Source organism: Schistocerca serialis, chromosome 1 (assembly GCF_023864345.2).
Source record: "Schistocerca serialis cubense isolate TAMUIC-IGC-003099 chromosome 1, iqSchSeri2.2, whole genome shotgun sequence".
Taxonomy (NCBI): Eukaryota; Metazoa; Arthropoda; class Insecta; order Orthoptera; family Acrididae; genus Schistocerca; species Schistocerca serialis.
The window spans coordinates 673,740,018-673,760,638 of record NC_064638.1 but is presented as its reverse complement, the minus strand read 5'-3'; the positions used below and the strand labels follow the sequence as shown (position 1 = coordinate 673,760,638).

At 40.4% G+C, this 20,621-nt stretch overlaps 1 protein-coding gene across 1 annotated transcript in view; it reads right to left on the bottom strand.

Moving 5' to 3' along the window:
- The window catches only part of LOC126480094 (choline transporter-like 1), a 186,459-nt gene that overhangs the window by 62,969 nt on the left and 102,869 nt on the right, over window positions 1-20,621 (bottom strand). Inside the window, exon 8 of the mRNA XM_050103838.1 lies at window positions 15,018-15,157. Coding sequence (XP_049959795.1) covers window positions 15,018-15,157 — 140 coding nt within the window. The remainder of the gene's footprint in view (window positions 1-15,017; window positions 15,158-20,621) is intronic.

Here is a 20,621-nt window from a genome sequence, read left to right as displayed (position 1 = left end):
GAGAACTTGAAGTTGTAAGAAGTGCCATCTTTCTTCGATGTTGCTCTTCTCGACCTATTCCTGGTCTCCTTGCGAAGCATCCAGTTTTCCCATACCTTCGTACAGTTTAGAAATCATGGAAGGTTTAGTCCTCAACACTTCTGCTACATATGCATGCTGCAGCCATCTTCCACCAAAGCAACAGCTTTCACAGCTTGTTTACTACAAAAAGCTGATTATGTCAATCAAAAATGGTTCAAATGGCTCTGAGCACCATGGGACTTAACATCCGAGGTCATCAGTCCCCTAGAACTTGGAACTACTTAAACCTAACTACCCAAAGGACATCACACACATCCATGCCCGAGGCAGAATTCGAACCTGCGATCGTAGTGGTCACGCGGGTCCAGACTGAAGCGCCTAGAAGCGATCGGCCACAGCAGCCGGCTACAAAAATCACAGAATGTTCCTGCAAACACGGGTGACTGAATGGGGAACAATTCAGGCTACAACAGTAAGTGTTACAAGAGGGGGAAAACATTATTTGCTCACATTCAGTGATGTGTTTTCCAGGTAGTATGGAAAACAACAATTGAGGCTAGTACAATAAACAAACACTTCATTGTTTGCTCACAATATAATGCCAATAACATACCATGTCTCAAAAAATTGATTGAAGTGCTTCACTTTGATTAAATAGACAATTACACAATGATTATACCTCATTTATTGGGTGTTACATTTTTTGTGCCAGTCAATGTTGTTTGGGGACCCATCTGTGACTGGGAAGAAATTACGTATGGGGTTCCCCAAGACTCAATCTTCGGTCTGCTATTGTTCCTTATACATATAAATATTGTATATTGCTATTATTCCTTATACATATAAATACCCCCCATGAACCATGGACCTTGCCGTTGGTGGGGAGGCTTGCGTGCCTCAGCGATACAGATGGCAGTACCATAGGTGCAACCACAACGGAGGGGTATCTGTTGAGAGGCCAGACAAACATGTGGTTCCTGAAGAGGGGCAGCAGCCTTTTTAGTAATTGCAGGGGCAACAGTCTGGATGATTGACTGATCTGGCCTCGTAACATTAACCAAAACGGCCTTGCTGTGCTGGTACTGCGAACGGCTGAAAGCAAGGGGAAACCACAGCCGTAATTTTTCCCGAGGACATGCAGCTTTACTGTATGATTAAATGATGATGACGTCCTCTTGGGTAAAATATTCCGGAGGTAAAATAGTCCCCCATTCGGATCTCCGGGCGGGGACTACTCAAGAGGATGTCGTTATCAGGAGAAAGAAAACTGGCGTTCTACGAATCGGAGCGTGGAATGTGAGATCCCTTAATCGGGCAGGTAGGTTAGAAAATTTAAAAAGGGAAATGGATAGGTTAAAGTTAGATATAGTGGGAATTAGTGAAGTTCGGTGGCAGGAGGAACAAGACTTTTGGTCAGGTGATTACAGGGTTATAAATACAAAATCAAATAGGGGTCATGCAGGAGTAGGTTTAATAATGAATAAAAAAATAGGAGTGCGGGTTAGCTACTACAAACAGCATAGTGAATGCATTATTGCGGCCAAGATACACACAAAGCCCATGCCTACTACAGTAGTACAAGTTTATATGCCAACTAGCTCTGCAGATGACGAAGAAATTGATGAAATGTATGATGAGATAAAAGAAATTATTCAGGTAGTGAAGGGAGATGAAAATTTAATAGTCATGGGTGATAGGAATTCAAGAGTAGGAAAAGGGAGAGAAGGAAACATAGTAGGTGAATATGGATTGGGGCTAAGAAATGAAAGAGGAAGCCGCCTGGTAGAATTTTGCGCAGAGCATAACTTAATCATAGCCAAAACTTGGTTCAAGAATCATGAAAGAAGGTTGTATACATGGAAGAATCCTGGAGGTACTAAAAGGTATCAGATAGATTACATAATGGTAAGACAGAGATTTAGGAACCAGGTTTCAAATTGTAGGAAATTTCCAGGGGCAGATGTGGACTCTGACCACAATCTATTGGTTATGAACTGTAGATTAAAACTGAAGAAACTGCAAAAAGGTGGGAATTTGAGGAGATGGGACCTGGATAAACTGAAAGAACCAGAGGTTGTAGAGAATTTCAGGAAGAGCATAAAGGAACAATTGACAAGAATGGGGGAAAGAAATACAGTAGAAGAAGAATGTATAGCTTTGAGGGAGATGAAGTGGTGAAGGCAGCAGAGGATCAAGTAGGTAAAAAGACGAGGGCTAGTAGAAATCCTTGGGTGACAGAAGAAATATTGAATTTAATTGATGAAAGGAGAAAATATAAAAATGCAGTAAATGAAGCAGGCAAAAAGGAATACAAACGTCTCAAAAATGAGATCGACAGAAAGTGCAAAATGGCTAAGCAGGGATGGCTAGAGGACAAATGTAAGGATGTAGAGGTTTATCTCACTAGGGGTAAGATAGATACTGCCTACAGGAAAATTAAAGAGACCTTTGGAGAGAAGAGAACCACTTGTATGAATATCAGGAGCTTAGATGGAAACCCAGGTCTAAGCAAAGAAGGGAAAGCAGAAAGGTGGAAGGCGTATTATAGAGGGTCTATACAAAGACGATGTACTTGAGGACAATATTATGAAAATGGAAGAGGATGTAGATGAAGACGAAATGGGAGATAAGATACTGCGTGAAGAGTTTGACAGAGCACTGAAAGACCCGAGTCGAAACAAGGCCCCGGGAGTAGACAACATTCCATTAGAACTACTGATGGCCTTGGGAGAGCCAGTCATGACAGAACTCTACCATCTGGTGAGCAAGATGTATGAGACAGGCGAAATACCCTCAGACTTCAAGAAGAATATAATAATTCCAATCTCAAAATGGCTCTGAGCACTATGGGACTCAACTGCTGAGGTCATTAGTCCCCTAGAACTTAGAACTAGTTAAACCTAATTAACCTAAGGACATCACAAACATCCATGCCCGAGGCAGGATTCGAACCCCCGACCGTAGCGGTCCTGCGGTTCCAGACTGCAGCGCCTTTAACCGCACGGCCACTTCGGCCGGCAATTCCAATCTCAAAGAAAGCAGGTGTTGACAGATGTGAAAATTACCGAACTATCAATTTAATAAGTCACAGCTGCAAAATACTAACGCGAATTCTTTACAGACGAATGGAAAAACTGGTAGAAGTGGACCTCGGGGAAGATCAGTTTGGATTCCGTAAAAATGTTGGAACACGTGAGGCAATACTAACCTTACGACTTATCTTAGAAGAAAGATTAAGAAAAGGCAAACCTACGTTTCTAGCATTTGTAGACTTAGAGAAAGCTTTTGACAATGTTAACTGGAATACTCTCTTTCAAATTCTGAAGGTGGCAGGTATAAAACACAGGGAGCGAAAGGCTATTTACAATTTGTACAGAAATCAGATGGCAGTTATAAGAGTCGAGGGGCATGAAAGGGAAGCAGTGGTTGGGAAAGGAGTGAGACAGGGTTGTAGCCTCTCCCCGATGTTATTCAATCTGTATATTGAGCAAGCAGTAAAGGAAACAAAAGAAAAATTCGGAGTAGGTATTAAAATTCATGGAGAAGAAGTAAAAACTTTGAGGTTCGCCGATGACATTGTAATTCTGTCAGAGACAGCAAAGGACTTGGAAGAGCAGTTGAACGGAATGGACAGTGTCTTGAAAGGAGGATATAAGATGAACATCAACAAAAGCAAAACGAGGATAATGGAATGTAGTCAAATTAAATCGGGTGATGCTGAGGGAATTAGATTAGGAAATGAGACACTTAAAGTAGTAAAGGAGTTTTGCTATTTAGGGAGTAAAATAACTGATGATGGTCGAAGTAGAGAGGATATAAAATGTAGACTGGCAATGGCAAGGAAATCGTTTCTGAAGAAGGGAAATTTGTTAACATCGAGTATAGATTTAAGTGTCAGGAAGTCGTTTCTGAAAGTATTTGTATGGAGTGTAGCCATGTATGGAAGTGAAACATGGACGATAACTAGTTTGGACAAGAAGAGAATAGAAGCTTTTGAAATGTGGTGCTACAGAAGAATGCTGAAGATAAGGTGGGTAGATCACGTAACTAATGAGGAGGTATTGAATAGGATTGGGGAGAAGAGAAGTTTGTGGCACAACTTGACTAGAAGAAGGGATCGGTTGATAGGACATGTTCTGAGGCATCAAGGGATCACCAATTTAGTATTGGAGGGCAGCGTGGAGGGTAAAAATCATAGAGGGAGACCGAGAGATGAATACACTAAACAGATTCAGAAGGATGTAGGTTGCAGTAGGTACTGGGAGATGAAGAAGCTTGCACAGGATAGAGTAGCATGGAGAGCTGCATCAAACCAGTCTCAGGACTGAAGACCACAACAACAACAACAACATATAAATAATCTTCCATCTAATATACAAGTGCAATTAATTCACTAGTATTGTAACAATTCCAAGCATATATGCAGAAACAGAAGAAATGGTAAGCAACGTTCTTAAAAGTATCACTGACTGATTTTCTGTGAAAGGTCTCATCCTCAATTTTAAAAAGACACATCATATTCAGCTCTGCACATCTAGTGGTAATATACCAATGAGAAGTGTAACACATGGTAAGGAAATAATAATAGGGTGGAAACTTCAAAATTCTTGTGTGTCCATATTGATGAGAATTTAAATTGGAAAAAGTACATTTTGGAACTCCTAAAGCAACTTAGTTCAGCCACATTTGCACTTAAGACTCATTGCAAATCTTGGGGAGAGGCATATCAGTAAGTTGAAATATTCTGCATGTTTTCATTCAATAATGTCATATAGAATAATGTTCTGAGGAAACTCATGTTTAAGAAAGAAAGTCTTCATTGCACAAAAATGTGCTGTAAGAATAAACATGGTGTTCACCCACAATCATCTTACACACACCTGTTTAAGGATCTGTAAACTGGTTTCACAGGGTATTTTTTCCCCTCTTGAGGTTTGTTGTAAATAACTCACTACAGCTCAAAAGGAACAATTAAGTACATATTAACAATACGAGAAGGAACAATGACATTCCCTACTCCACATTAAGTTTGTAGTTAGCGCAACAAGCAGTACAAAATGTTGCAACAGAAGTTCTAATCACTTACCCAGTGATATAAAATGTTTGAGAGACAGCAAAGCAAAATTTTTAAACAAACTGAGGAAGTTTCTCCTTGACAACTCCTCCAGTCTGTAGAAGAATTTCCATTACTGTAATGTGTAATAGTTGGTGGTTAGGAATTAATCAAATCTGTATGTCTTTTTTCTTTTAGTAAAAAAAACTTAGAAGTGTTCAGAATGTAGCCTTAAGTATAAATTAATTTCTGTTATGAATATAAAATTAGTTCTTCCACATCGTTACGATCTATCATGCAAAATGATCCATGGTCCATTGAAAACGTAACAAAGTAATTGAGATAATTTGGACAGCATGCAATACAAATGAAACAGTACGATGGAGTTACAATCTTGCTGTCAAAGGCTGAAAATCACAGAAGTGTCCTGTTACTGGATAGTGTGGATTGTTGCAGACAGTGCTGATACCATCAGGCGCATTTTCAATGCACAAATAAAAAATAAAAAAAAACCTGCCATCACTGTCATTAAAACAGTAAAGCCTGATAAGATAAAGATCATTCATTAATGGCGAAAATAATACAGGAATCCAAAACCTGCATATGAAGTGTCTTAAAAATAATTTTACTCAAGTGTATGTGATCTACTAAAACTTACAAACAGTGTGTTTCAAGCCTGCAGTAATTTGTCGCAGAAAGATATAGGGTTAAGGTCGAAAACAGTTTATCCGATAACTTCTGGAAGAGCATTATGTCTACATGACAAAACATTACATCACAGAATAAAATTATCTTATAGTTTCAAGAAGCATCATAACTGAGTATGTAACTTCACATTCAAGGATTAGACCCATTCTCTTCATCAGAAGATGATTGACTGTTGAGGCTAATGCTTGCCTCTTACACAGTGCTTACTACAGATGGAGCGACGTCACCCAAGGAGGCGATATCTGCACTTGGGCAACATTATGTTCCACTGCTGATGACTTTTCAAAAGTTTCTGAACTTGTGCTGTTTATGTTCAGTGGAGTCCTTAGACACTAGGCATACTGTCTGCCCTACATTATTTTTGTCACTTTCACAAGGCATGTTGTATACACTGAGTACTCTCAAGCCAAAACTGTCTTTCACTAAATACTGTATTTTTTTTCACAATTTTTGGCAGAGGGCGAAACATTGGTATAATGTAATATTTGCTTGGTAGGAATCCTCTCTTGCTTGAGGTGCCTCCTTAGAATGAAAGGAGTGTTGTGGATGTATCTGTTTTTCATGGCTGAATGGGTTTTCACCCTCCTTTAAGATTGAATGCTGATCTAATCTGGATTTCGTGTCATTTACTTCTGTTATACCTGAACACAGTGTTTTAAAAGTATTAATTCAGATGCCAGGTGATCTGAAATTGGCTGAGCTCTTCACACTGACACATTTGGGACTAAATTATTGTGTGATAAATGGTGGGAACTGGATTCATTTAGGTAATTTGTGTGTGTGTGTGTGTGTGTGTGTGTGTGTGTGTGTGTATTTCACTAACAATCATCATCAAAATCTATAACTGTTTGTGCTTATTGTAAAAACACCAAGAAAACTGCTGCTTTCACAGTTACATCACACAGCTACTGTTTATTTTCTACTGACACGACAGATACATGTCACAGTAAAACAGTTTTCTACATATGTAACAAAAGAGACCTCTTCAAAATGAAAAAAGCTACTTCACCTGCAACTAAAAGGTGTGCTCAAATGTAGATAAGCAGCTAAGTTGTAGGATTAGTAATTAATTAGGTTATTTTTTTAAATATCTAGAGATTCCCAATTTCTTGTGTTATGTATGCAATAACAAGGTCAGATATGTCTGCAATAATAAGGTCAGATGTTACTGGAAGATGTTTTTCCTAAAACTCATGGAAACCATAACTGGGAAGTTTAAGAATTTTAATGTTTGAGTTATGATTTACCTTTTACTTATTTATTTCATTTTGTGTGACTTTTTACCATGTTTAAGAAGGAAAAGAAGGAAAAGCACAAAGAGGTCTGGTCTCAAAGGATTTCTTATTTTGTGCTTTATATACCTTCCTAATAATGAAGGGTCAAGTGTGACACTGCAGGTTTTCGACGTAACCAAAAGTATGCTCAGTGTGGGGTAACACACTGCAGCTTTGCTTCATGTCTTATGCTACCACACTCGGAAGGAAAAATTATGATCTGTATGATTAATGGAAAATCTCATATAAAGATGTGAAACAAATACTAACAAAGAGATAGAGGGGCTGGCCAGTACTTACCTCAGCTCAGTACAGCCGACAGATACACAAAAAACAGAACCGAACATTTACGTTCCTAGCTTTCGGAACAAATGTTCCTTCATCAGGAAGGAGAGAGGGGAAAGAAAGGGAAGAAGGGAAAGTGGATTCAGTTACTCACAACCCAGGTTATGAAGCAACAGGGAAAGGAAAACAGGGAGGGTAGCAAGGATTGAGGCATGGTTGTCAGGGGGAAGCCAAAGATATTCTACTGTAAGTACTGTGCCAGCTTCAAACCAAAGAGGATGCATACAGAAGTAAAGAGGTATACAGTATAAAGATAAACGCAACTATGTAGGATGAAAAGATGTGTGAATGGCTAAAGACGAAAGGGAAAGAGGAGAAGACTGAAGAGTAAATGGCAGTGAGGTGGTTTAACGTAGGTTCAGTCCAGGGGGATGGCGGGATGAAAGGATGTGTTGGAGTGCAAGTTCCCATCTCCGCAGTTCAGAGGGACTGATGTTGGGTGGGAGAAGCCAAATGGCACATACGGTGTAGCAGGTTCCTAGGTCCCTAGAATTATGCTGGAGGGCATGCTCTGCTACTGGGTATTGGACACCTCCTAGGCGGACAGTTCGTCTGTGTCCGTTCATGCGCTCAGCCAGTTTAGTTGTTGTCATACCGATGTAAAAGGCTGTGCAGTGAAGGTATGTCAGCTGATAAATGACATGTGTAGTTTCACGCGTGGCCCTGCCTTGAATTGTGTATGTTTTACCAGTAGCGGGGCTGGAGTAGGTGGTTGTGGGGGGATGCATGGGGCAGGTTTTGCAGCGGGGTCGGTTACAGGGGTAGGAACCGCTGGGTAGAGAAGGTAGTCTGGGAATATTGTAGGGTTTGACAAGGGTGTTACGGAGGTTAGGGGGGCGACGAAAGGCAACTCTGTGTGGTGTGGGGAGAATTTTGTCAAGAGATGATCTCATTTCAGGGGTTGACTTGAGAAAGTCATGTCCCTGGCGGAGTAATTTGTTGATGTATTCAAGGCCAGGATAATATTGGGTGACAAGGGGATGCTCCTGTGTGGTCTGGGGGTAGGAACATTGTTGTTGGACGGGGAGGAATGTATTGCTCGGGAGATTTGTTTGTGGACAAGGTCTGCAGGATAGTTGCGGGAGAGGAAAGCACTGGTCAGGTTATTGGTGTAATTGTTGAGGGATTCATCACTGGAGCAGATACGTTTGCCACGAATACCGAGGCTGTAGGGAAGGGAACATTTGATGTGGAATGGATGGCAGCTATCAAAGTGAAGGTACTGTTGTTTGTTTGTGGGTTTGATATGGACAGAGGTGTGGATGTGAGCTTCAACAAGATGAAGGTCAACATCCAGGAAGGTGGCTTGGGTTTTGGAGAAGGACCAGGTGAAATTCAGATTCGAAAAGGAGTTGAGGTTATGGAGGAAATTAAGGAGTGTTTCTTCACCATGAGTCCAGACCACAAAGATGTCATCTATAAACCTACACCACGCCAGGGGAAGCAGCTGTTGGATCTTCAGGAAAGCCGCCTCCATGCGGCCCATGAAGAGGTTAGCATAGGACGGAGCCATCCTGGTTCCCATGGCCATTCCCCTGATTTGTTTGTAGATCTGGCCTTCAAAAGTGAAGTAATTATGGGTTAGGATGAAGTTGGTAAGCGTGATAAGGAACGAGGTTTTCGGAAGATCTTCGGGTGGGTGTTGGGAGAGGTCCCTCACAAGGCCTCACAACGGCTTCCATAGACTTTGAGCCCCGTACTCCTATCTTCTACCTATTACCCAAAATCCACAAAGAGAACCATCCTGGCCGTCCCATTGTAGCAGGCTTCAAAGCCCCAACAGAACGTATCTCAGCTCTGGTAGACCAACACCTCCTACCTATCACCTGCACACTCCCATCCTACATCAAAGACACAAACCACTCCCTAGAATGCCTCAAAACCATTCCCACTCCTCTCCCACCTAAAACCTTTCTTGTCACCATAGATGCTACATCCCTTTACACAAACATCCCACATACCCATGATCTCTGCCCTTGAGCACTACCTCTCCCAACGCCCACCCGAAGATCTTCCGAAAACCTCGTTCCTTACCACGCTTACCAACTTCATCCTAACCCATAATTACTTCACTTTTGAAGGCCAGACCTACAAACAAATCAGGGGAACGGCCATGGGAACCAGGATGGCTCCGTCCTATGCTAACCTCTTCATGGGCCGCATGGAGGAGGCTTTCCTGAAGACCCAACAGCTGCTTCCCCTGGCCTGGTATAGGTTTATAGATGACATCTTTGTGGTCTGGACTCATGGTGAAGAAACACTCCTTAATTTACTCCATAACCTCAACTCCTTTTCGAATCTGAATTTCACCTGGTCCTTCTCCAAAACCCAAGCCACCTTCCTGGATGTTGACCTTCATCTTGTTGAAGCTCACATCCACACCTCTGTCCATATCAAACCCACAAACAAACAACAGTACCTTCACTTTGATAGCTGCCATCCATTCCACATCAAACGTTCCCTTCCCTACAGCCTAGGTATTTGTGGCAAACGTATCTGCTACAGTGATGAATCCCTCAACAATTACACCAATAACCTGACCAGTGCTTTCCTCTCCCACAACTATCCTGCAGACCTTGTCCACAAACAGATCTCCCGAGCAATACATTCCTCCCCGTCCAACAACAATGTTCCTACCCCCAGACCACACAGAAGCATCCCCTTGTCACCCAATATTATCCTGGCCTTGAATACATCAACAAATTACTCCGCCAGGGATATGACTTTCTCAAGTCAACCCCTGAAATGAGATCATCCCTTGACAAAGTTCTCCCCACACCACCCAGAGTTGCCTTTCATCGCCCCCCTAACCTCCGTAACACCCTTGTCAAACCCTACAATATTCCCAGACTACCTTCTCTACCCAGCGGTTCCTACCCCTGTAACCGACCCCGCTGCAAAACCTGCCCCATGCATCCCCCCCACAACCACCTACTCCAGCCCCGCTACTGGTAAAACATACACAATTCAAGGCAGGGCCACATGTGAAACTACACATGTCATTTATCAGCTGACATGCTTGCACTGCACAGCCTTTTACATCGGTATGACAACAACTAAACTGGCTGAGCGCATGAACGGACACAGACGAACTGTCCGCCTAGGAGATGTCCAATACCCAGTAGCAGAGCATGCCCTCCAGCATAATTCTAGGGACCTAGGAACCTGCTATACCGTATGTGCCATTTGGCTTCTCCCACCCAACATCAGTCCCTCTGAACTGCGGAGATGGGAACTTGCACTCCAACACATCCTTTCATCCCGCCATCCCCCTGGACTGAACCTACGTTAAACCACCTCACTGCCATTTACTCTTCAGTCTTCTCCTCTTTCCCTTTCGTCTTTAGCCATTCACACATCTTTTCATCCTACATAGTTGCGTTTATCTTTATACTGTATACCTCTTTACTTCTGTATGCATCCTCTTTGGTTTGAAGCTGGCACAGTACTTACAGTAGAATATCTTTGGCTTCCCCCTGACAACCATGCCTCAATCCTTGCTACCCTCCCTGTTTTCCTTTCCCTGTTGCTTCATAACCTGGGTTGTGAGTAACTGAATCCACTTTCCCTTCTTCCCTTTCTTTCCCCTCTCTCCTTCCTGATGAAGGAACATTTGTTCCGAAAGCTAGGAACGTAAATGTTCGGTTCTGTTTTTTGTGTATCTATCGGCTGTACTGAGCTGAGGTAAGTACTGGCCAGCCCCTCTATCTCTTTGTTAGTATTTGTTTCACAAATTATGATCTGTGCATACCAAACCACGTGTCCTACCCCTTCATACAGATAGGTGTATCAGATGCTGGGAGGGGTAGAAGGGGTGGGGAGGGGCAGGGGGCAGAGGGGGAGGGCGCAGAGGGGTAGGGGTAGGGGTAGAAGTTGAAGGGGGTAGAAAGTGGAAGCGGGTAGAAAGTGGAAGGGGGTAGAAAATGGAAGGGGGTAGAAAGTGGAAGGGGGTGAGGTAAGAAGGGGAGGGGGGGATGACTGCTTTCAGCACTTTTAAACTCTTGTACTTCTCCTCACACTCCCTCCTCCATAACACTTTTGGAATACACTGTGTAATGGACGTGTAAGGTCATCTGCGGTCAGCAAGGGTGAAGGATGTGAAAGATGGTAGCAAATTCCACAGACCACAGAGATGGAGAAGAAGCAGAGCAGGAAGTACAGAAGTTGCTACCAGAGGTAAATTGAGGTAAGGGTACATAGAAATGCAGCAAAGAAGGTTGGTTATAAAAAGTGAAACAAAAAAATTAGCAAGAGAGAATAAAGTTAAGACAAGATGAATTGGAGAGATAAGGTCCCAAAAATCTATTCCAAGGTAAATTCATATCAGTATTTGAAAATAGCTTTCAGCATAAGCTAATCAGAAGGAACATTAAACAGCCATGTAAAAAAACTTGGATCACTAAGTGGATTAAAGTATCTTGTGAAAGGAAAAAGGGAAATGTATCTTTTGGCAAGAACAAGTAGAGACCCTGCAGTAGTTCCGCACTACAAAAAATACTCAAAATTACTAAGAAAGGTCATTAAAAAATCACATGCACATAACGTCAGAAATCAGTATGTCTGACAACAGAGTTAAGGCAATATGGAATATAGTGAAGCAAGACAAAGGACAACCAACCACCAAAGAGGATATTACTATTGAATTGAATGGAAGGGTTATAAATGATGAGTCATAGGTAGCAAATGTATTTAATAATCACTTAATAACATAGTAGAAAGTCGAGGGACCAACAGTTCAAGAGAAAGATCACAGCAATATGCTGAAGAGGTAACTGTCAAAAAATTACTTCAATACGAGAGAAGGAAAGTTGCTACTCACCATATAGCGGAGATGCTGAGCCATGATAGGTACAACAAAAAGATTCACACAATTATAGCTTTCGGCCATTAAGGCCTTTGTCACCAGTAGACACACACACACACACACACACACACACACACACACACACACACACACTCATGTAAACGCAACTTGCACACATGTCTGCAGTCTCAGAGAACTGAAATTACACTGCGAGCAGCAGCACCAGTGCATGATGGGAGTGGCAACTGGGTGGGGGTACGGAGGATGCTGAGGCAGGGAGGGGGAGGGATAGTATGGTGAGAGTGGCAGACAGTGAAGTGCTGCAGTTTAGACGGCGAGAAGGTGTGGAGGGGGGACGGGGGTTAAGTAGCAGAAAGGACAGAAATAAAAAGAAATTAAAAGACTGCGTGTGGCAGTGAAATGATGGCTGTGTAGTGCTGGAATGGTAACAGGGAGGGGGCTGGATGGGTGAGGACAGTGACTAACGAAGGTTGAGGCCAGGAGGGTTACAGGAACGTACGATGTATTGTAGGGAAAGTTCCCACCTGCGCAATTTGGAAAAGCTGGTGTTGGTGGGAAGGATCCATATGGCACAGGCTGTGAAGCAGTCATTGAGATGAGGGGTATCATGTTTCGCAGCGTGTTCAGCTACAGCGTGGACCACTTGTTTTTTGGCCACAGTTTGTCGGTGGCCGCTCAAGCAGACAGACAGCTTGTTGATTGTGTGAATCTTTTCATTGTGCCTATCGCAGCTCAGCATCTCCGCTATTTGGTGAGTAGCAACTTTCCTTCTCTCGTCTTTTTACATTCCATCCTGGATTTTCCATGTTTGAAAAAATTACTTCATATGAATATACCACCAACTTCTACTTCTGAAATTAAGAGAGTCATACATTCTCTCAAGAATAAAAGCTCTTCTGGTTTTGATGGTGTTTCCAAAGAGTACTAAAGATTTGCTCCCATATAACAAGTCCGGTATTGTCCGAAATATGTAATGCATCACTAACTCAAGGCATTTTTCCAGAGGGACTAAAATATGCTGTTGTTAAATTCCTCATTAACAAAGGTGATAAGAGTGACATAAGCAACTACCAACCTATTTCACTGCTAACATCATTTTCCAAATTTCTGAGAAGTTAATGTATTCTAGAATAGTATCTCACCTTGGCAACAATAATATTTCAGCAAATCACAGTTTGGGTTACAGAAGGGTTACTCTACTGAGAATGCCACTTACATGTTCACATACCAGATATTACAAGGATTAAATAACAAAATAGCACCGGTAGGTATTTTCTGTGACCTATCCAAGGCATTTGATTGTGTGAATCATAGTATACTCCTAGATAAATTGAAGTTTTAAAGGTGATATAGATTATGTCACATCTAACCAAAAGAATGCAGAAAGATGTAATTAGTAGTAATTCAACCAACAGAATCCAGGGACATAATTCTGACTGGTGAGAAATCACGTATGGGGCTCCCCAAGGCTTAATCTAAGGTTCAGTAGTGTTTCTCATATATGTAAATGATCTACCATCTAATGTACAACAAGCAGAATTAGTTCTTTTTGCAGACGACACCAGTATTGTAATCACTCCCAGTATACATACGGAAATGGAAGAAATGGCGAACAAAGTTATCGAAAGTATCATTGACTGGTTTCCTGTGAATGGTCTCACCCTGAATTTCACAAAGAAACATCATATTCAGTTCTGCACATGTAGTGGTAATATACCAATGATAAGTGTAACACATGGTGAGGAAATAATAATAGGGCGGAAACTTCCAAATTCTTGTGGGTCCATACTGTTGAGAATTTAAATTAGACAAAGTACATTTTTGAAATCCTAAAGCAACTTAGTTCAGCCACATTTGCACTTAAGACTAATTGCAAATCTTGGGGAGAGACATATCAGTAAGTTGAAATATTTTGCATATTTTCATTCAGTAATGTCATATGGAATAATGTTCCGGGGTAACTCATTTTTAAGAAAGAAGGTCTACATTACCCAAAAATGTGCTGTAAGAATATGTGGTGCTCACCCGCTATCATCTATTAGACATGTTTAAGAAGTTGGGCATTCTAACTACTGCTTCACAGTATATATATTCCCTCATGAAGTTTGCTGTAAATAATCCACTACAGTTCAAAAGGGACAATGAGGTACATAATTACAATACTAGAAGAAAAAATAACATTCATTACTCAACATTAAGGTTGCCTTTAGCACAGAAAGGGATGCAAAATGCTGCAACAAATATTTTTGACCACTTACCAACTGATATAAAATGTCTAACAGACAGCAAGGTAAAATTTGAAAATAAAAGTTTCTCCTCGACAAATCTTTCTATTCCGTAAAAGAATTTCTATGTTTGTAATGTGTAAAAGGTGGTGGGTAGGAATTGCCAACTCAATCTGTATATCTTGTTTTCATTTTGGGGAAATAAATAAATAAACAAAATAAAAAAGTATGGTGATGTTCAGAGTACAAATAGATGTACAAAACAATTTTCAATATGGATGTAAAATAACTCATTCCACATCATGACGATTAATCATGCAAAATGATCCATGGAACATGAAAGTAACTAACTAATTAGTGTGGTGGAACAGATATGCTTAATGATTTGTGTCTAACATGTATAAGAAAAATGTTAATTTCTTTAGTAGATGCATATTGTTCTAAAAGAAGCGACAAGGATAAATTTAACAACGTACCTTACACCATTACTAAACTATTTTATGATACATCACCATTTATCTTGATACCAAGACTTCTCCATTCTATGTGGAAAAATAATTACTTACTGTTATAATTGTGGCAATGATTGAATATGCAAGGAATGCACTCTCATTCTGAACAGATTCCTCAAGAATTTGATTTGCCGGAGTTGCATTAAGTTCTTTACGGATTCGAGCATATGTGTACCACAAAAAGCAAGTGCCACCTGTTCAAATGTAAAAGAAAATATACTTATGAAGAAAACCATCTTTTCAATAAACAACAAGACATTTCACTACGAAGTGAAATAAACATCAATTTTCACTACACTTTCATAAAATAACAAGGCTACTATTAAAATCCTGAAATTGTAAGAGTGGTGTTTGTGAGTATTCACTAATACAATTTGGCTGACCACATAACTTTTTATTCCTTAAAATTTCTCACTTTTTGGGGGGCAGTGTTATGCTGACACCTCTATCCCAATTTCATTTCAGCAATAACTGTACAATAGTCAACATTACTATTAATTTATGCTCTCAAAGACACATTTTCATGTTTTATCACCTTTCTCAAAGACCTAGTGAGGGATCTTTGCAGAAAATCTTAAATATTCCTAACAATGTTACCATATCTAAAGGAGTAGTTATTTGCTTTGCTGATTAATCCACTCAACTGCTAGATTTCCAGAGGCCAAAAAGTTGTATTTGACAAGTTAGCGTAATTACAAAAATGGTCATTTATCAATACATCAGAATAGTATGTTACAACATGAAAGACTGTACACCACAATTGGTCATGCACATATCCCCACAGTTAAATTAAATACCATATTTTGGCGTTATTCATCTTTATTGACTTTCAGCTGCATTTAATTAATGTAATGTTACTGGATATTCCATTCAATTGTTGTTTTTGGTGGTATTTTATTAACGTGATTAGTTTTGAGTCCACACAATTATAGCTACAGATATGTTATACTGAAAACTTATAACAATTGTAGTGTTAGGATTTGTTTGCTAGCTTGTGTATGTAAAGAAGGGAAATGGATGCAGCATCTCTGCAAGGGGGATGATGATAGGAGACTTACTACACTTTGCAGTACCTGCTGATTTGGCAGTTATTCTATGCAGTCTTGTCGTGGCCCAGTGACACACTGCTTGTCACAGAATGAGTATCTTGATGATCATTATTACATCACAGAAAGAAAAGTTATAGTTGAGTTTTGAGTCATTTTTTTGACAGGAACTGTCATGCATGCTGTACAGAGTGAATAATATGTTAGAGCTCACTGCATGCATGTATGTTCATATGTATTAAGTGTTACTGCACTGTAAAAGAGAAGACTTGATATCACCCAATTTCTGATGACATACTCTACATCATTAGTAGAGAATTAAAAGTAGATATGACTTTTCAGCCACTAGCATTGAAGAACTTGCGGAGGTGAAGCAGTACACACTACCCAACGAATTACATGGTTATTCTGAAATGCATTTAAGATGCAGTGAGACAGAATTACTGATTAACAGTGGCCAAAAAAAAGTCACTCACAAACTGCCTCACACCAGAAACAGGAACATTTCATTCTGGCTCAGTTATATGATAGGGCTGAGAAAATAATTTCATTCTGGTGACATGACAGGATGCAGAAGATTTGTGAGTTGTAAAATTGACAAAATGTGCAGAAGCAGAATAAGTTAATTACAAACTACTAAGGAAATATCAATTTTGAAGAAAAATTTCACCAAAACATATTGCTACTGTCCTAAATAACCACGTTGACAGCTGAAATTACATAGTAATGCAAAAGCAATTAACAACACTACATTTGAATAGATTAAAGAAGAATAAATTTTCTGATGAGCAGTCATTAAATCTAATCATAACAACAGCATCGAAGAAGAATTATATCAGTCCACTAGTCGGATAATCCCTCACAGCAATTCCCAAGTACTACAATTGCCTTGTTAGTTCAATATGATGCCCAGTAACCGACAGTCATTACACCAAGCTCATCAACCTACAGCAGCAGCTGTCCACTCGCCATCAACAATGCAGTCTGACCATCACATCAGTCTAGCTTCCTGTTGGCATCACGATGAGGCAGAGAGATAGGTAAGGAAATTTGGTGAGCTGTATTCACTCCAAACTGAACTTCCATTGTTGTTGTATGGTGGTGAAGGTGTATGTTATGGACTAATTAGAAGTGAGTTTGGCAATAAAAGTTTTTCGACTTTTTCAATGAAGTTGTCAATACACTGGGACAACTGACAGCACTGGAGGATTAGTTGTAAATTTGGCATCACTTTTACTGTATACTTGTACCGATCCAAAGAATGGAGCAAGAAATGAAAGGATTGTTCAAGTGGTTTAATAAATATCTTATTAGCAAATCAGATACTAACCTAGGTATTATTGACCCAAGTTTAAAAGCTTTAGGCGATAAAATTTATAAGTTAAACGCAAGTGCAAAACAATTTGGCACTGACTTTGTAGAGTTGATAAGAGCAAATAGATAATTGGGATGACGTATTGGAAAAGTGAATGACACATCAGCCACCACTGCCGATGTGGTATGCTGTCAAAACAATATTTTAACTGTATGTACTAAAGAATTTCATCAAGGAAACAGAGAGATAATTAACAATTGGCAGAGAAGTTACATTCTGACATAAGTAAACTGCCTGATCTGTCACAAGTCTATTAACTACAGACTTTGTAGAACTAAATATTATGTACAAACAAACCTCAGACATGAATTTGTTCCAACTTCACACCTTTGGAGGAGTGTAATAGTCCTTCCTTTGAACTGAAGATTCAACCCAATGTGGTATCTTTTCCCAGAAATGGTGCCTAATTAAGTATATTTTGGAATCTGATTTTGATGCAGAACTGCAATTAAGCTGGTGGGATACACATTTAACCAAGGATTTCAATGTTATTGACTAGATTTGTGATACCTGAGGTTGTGTACTGATTATTTTGTACAGGGTTATTACAAATAATTGAAGTGATTTCACAGCTCTACAATAACTTTATTATTTGAGATATTTTCACAATGCTTTGCACACACATACAAAACTCAAAAAGTTTTTTTAGGGATTCACAAATGTTCGATATGTGCCCCTTTAGTGATTCGGCAAACATCAAGCCGATAATCAAGTTCCTCCCACACTCGGCGCAGCATGTCCCCATCAATGAGTTCAAAAGCATCGTTGATGCGAGCTCGCAGTTCTGGCACGTTTCTTGGTAGAGGAGGTTTAAACACTGAATCTTTCACATAACCCCACAGAAAGAAATCGCATGGGGTTAAGTCGGGAGAGCGTGGAGGCCATGACATGAATTGCTGATCATGATCTCCACCATGACCGATCCATCGGTTTTCCAATCTCCTGTTTAAGAAATGCCGAACATCATGATGGAAGTGCGGTGGAGCACCATCCTGTTGAAAGATGAAGTTGGTCTCCAGTTGTGGCATGAGCCAATTTTCCAGCATGTCCAGATACACGTGTCTTGTAACGTTTTTTTCGCAGAAGAAAAAGGGGTCGTAAACTTTAAACCGTGAGATTGCACAAAACACGTTAACTTTTGGTGAATTGCGAATTTGCTGCACGAATGCGTGAGGATTCTCTACCGCCCAGATTCGCACATTGTGTCTGTTCACTTCACCATTAAGAAAAAAATGTTGCTTCATCACTGAAAACAAGTTTCGCACTGAATGCATCCTCTTCCGTGAGCTGTTGCAACCGCGCCGAAAATTCAAAGCGTTTGACTTTGCCATCGGGTGTCAGGGCTTGTAGCAATTGTAAATGGTAAGGCTTCTGCTTTAGCCTTTTCCGTAAGATTTTCCAAACCGTCGGCTGTGGTACGTTTAGCTCCCTGCTTGCTTTATTCGTCGACTTCCGCGGGCTACGCGTGAAACTTGCCCGCACGCGTTCAACCGTTTCTTCGCTCACTGCAGGCCGACCCGTTGATTTCCCCTTACAGAGGCATCCAGAAGCTTTAAACTGTGCATACCATCGCCGAATGGAGTTAGCAGTTGGCGGATCTTTGTTGAACTTCGTCCTGAAGTGTCGTTGCACTGTTATGACTGACTGATGTGAGTGCATTTCAAGCACGACATACGCTTTCTCGGCTCCTGTCGCCATTTTGTCTCACTGCGCTCTCGAGCGCTCTGGCGGCAGAAACCTGAAGTGCGGCTTCAGGCGAACAAAACTTTATGAGCTTTTCTACGTATCTGTAGTGTGTCGTGACCATATGTCAATGAATGGAGCTACAGTGAATTTATGAAATCGCTTCAATCATTTGTAATAGCCCTGTATTTTGTAAAAAAAAAAAAAAAAAAAAAAAAAAAAAAAAAAAAATAGACTAATCATTTACAATATTATGCACACACACACACACACACACACACACACACACACACACGATCACGGTCTCTGGTTGCTGAAACCAGACTGCAAGCAGCTGCATATGACAGGAGACATGACCAGGTGGTGGGGGTAAGGAGAAGGCTGAGGTGGGCAGATGGGACGCATAGCACAGTAGGGGTGGGGGATGGTAAAATGCTGCTTGTGGGAGCATACAAGAACGAAGTGGAGAGAGGGTAGGGCAGATAGGTGCAGTTGGAAGGTTAGACAAAGGAGAGGGAGGGGGAGGGGGGGGGGGAGGGTTAGCGGAAAAGGAGAAAGGTAAAAACACTGTGGGTGAATTGGTGGGCCAGAGGACTGTGTAGTGCTGAAATGGGAATAGGGAAGGGGCTAGAGGGTACGGAACAAAGAATAACGACAGTTGAGGCCAGGATTTTCCAAGGCTAATAATTTATATGTAACATTTAGTAAACTGACTACTTTCAAAAAGTATGGAGTTTGATTCAGTTATGCAGTTATGTTTAGACTTTATACTAAGTCACATACTGATTTCAAATATTTTGGTCCTAGATACAAGAAAGCAAAAAGGCACATTTGAAGTTGAAGGTAGACGTCCTCATGCATATATAAAGGGAACTGAGAGGTGTAGGTTGCTTAAGGTGTTCAAAATGTTGTCTTGGGATACTCTTTTCAATGCCATAGGCACACAGGAATGATAGTTAATGTATGGACTAAGTGGAGTAATGCCCACTAGGTTCCCAGCTGTCTGATATATATATTTTTCAGTTTAGATTTCGTATAAAAGTCTCTTACTCTTTTATTGTCTTCTTTGAAACTACAATTTCTTTATATATTGTATACATGACGAGAAGGGAGTGAACAGTGCTATGACAAGAAAAGAACACACAATAACTCTTACACATTATGCATAACTGTATATCGAGTAATGAAATTTAGAAGCTACTATGCTTCAGAGCCTATATGTTACTTAATTAGTAATACACAAAGTGTGTACAAGGTCATATGAGGTGTGTCTCATGACAGAAGATAGCATTCCTAGCTAAAGTTGTTATGTGAATGAAGTACATACTGTGATGTAATGATATATTAACAATATACAAAGAGTTCTTTCCTTAGTGCAACCGTAACTCTACATGTCCATTTTCACAAAATGAAACAACCACAACAGTTGTTGAACCAATAATATTTTATAGTTTACAACTGGTCCCGGAATAATATAATTCCATCTTCTATCCTACAATACAGTGCACATGAACTAAAGTTGTCTTCCACCGATGTCATCTGTGGAACAAAAGT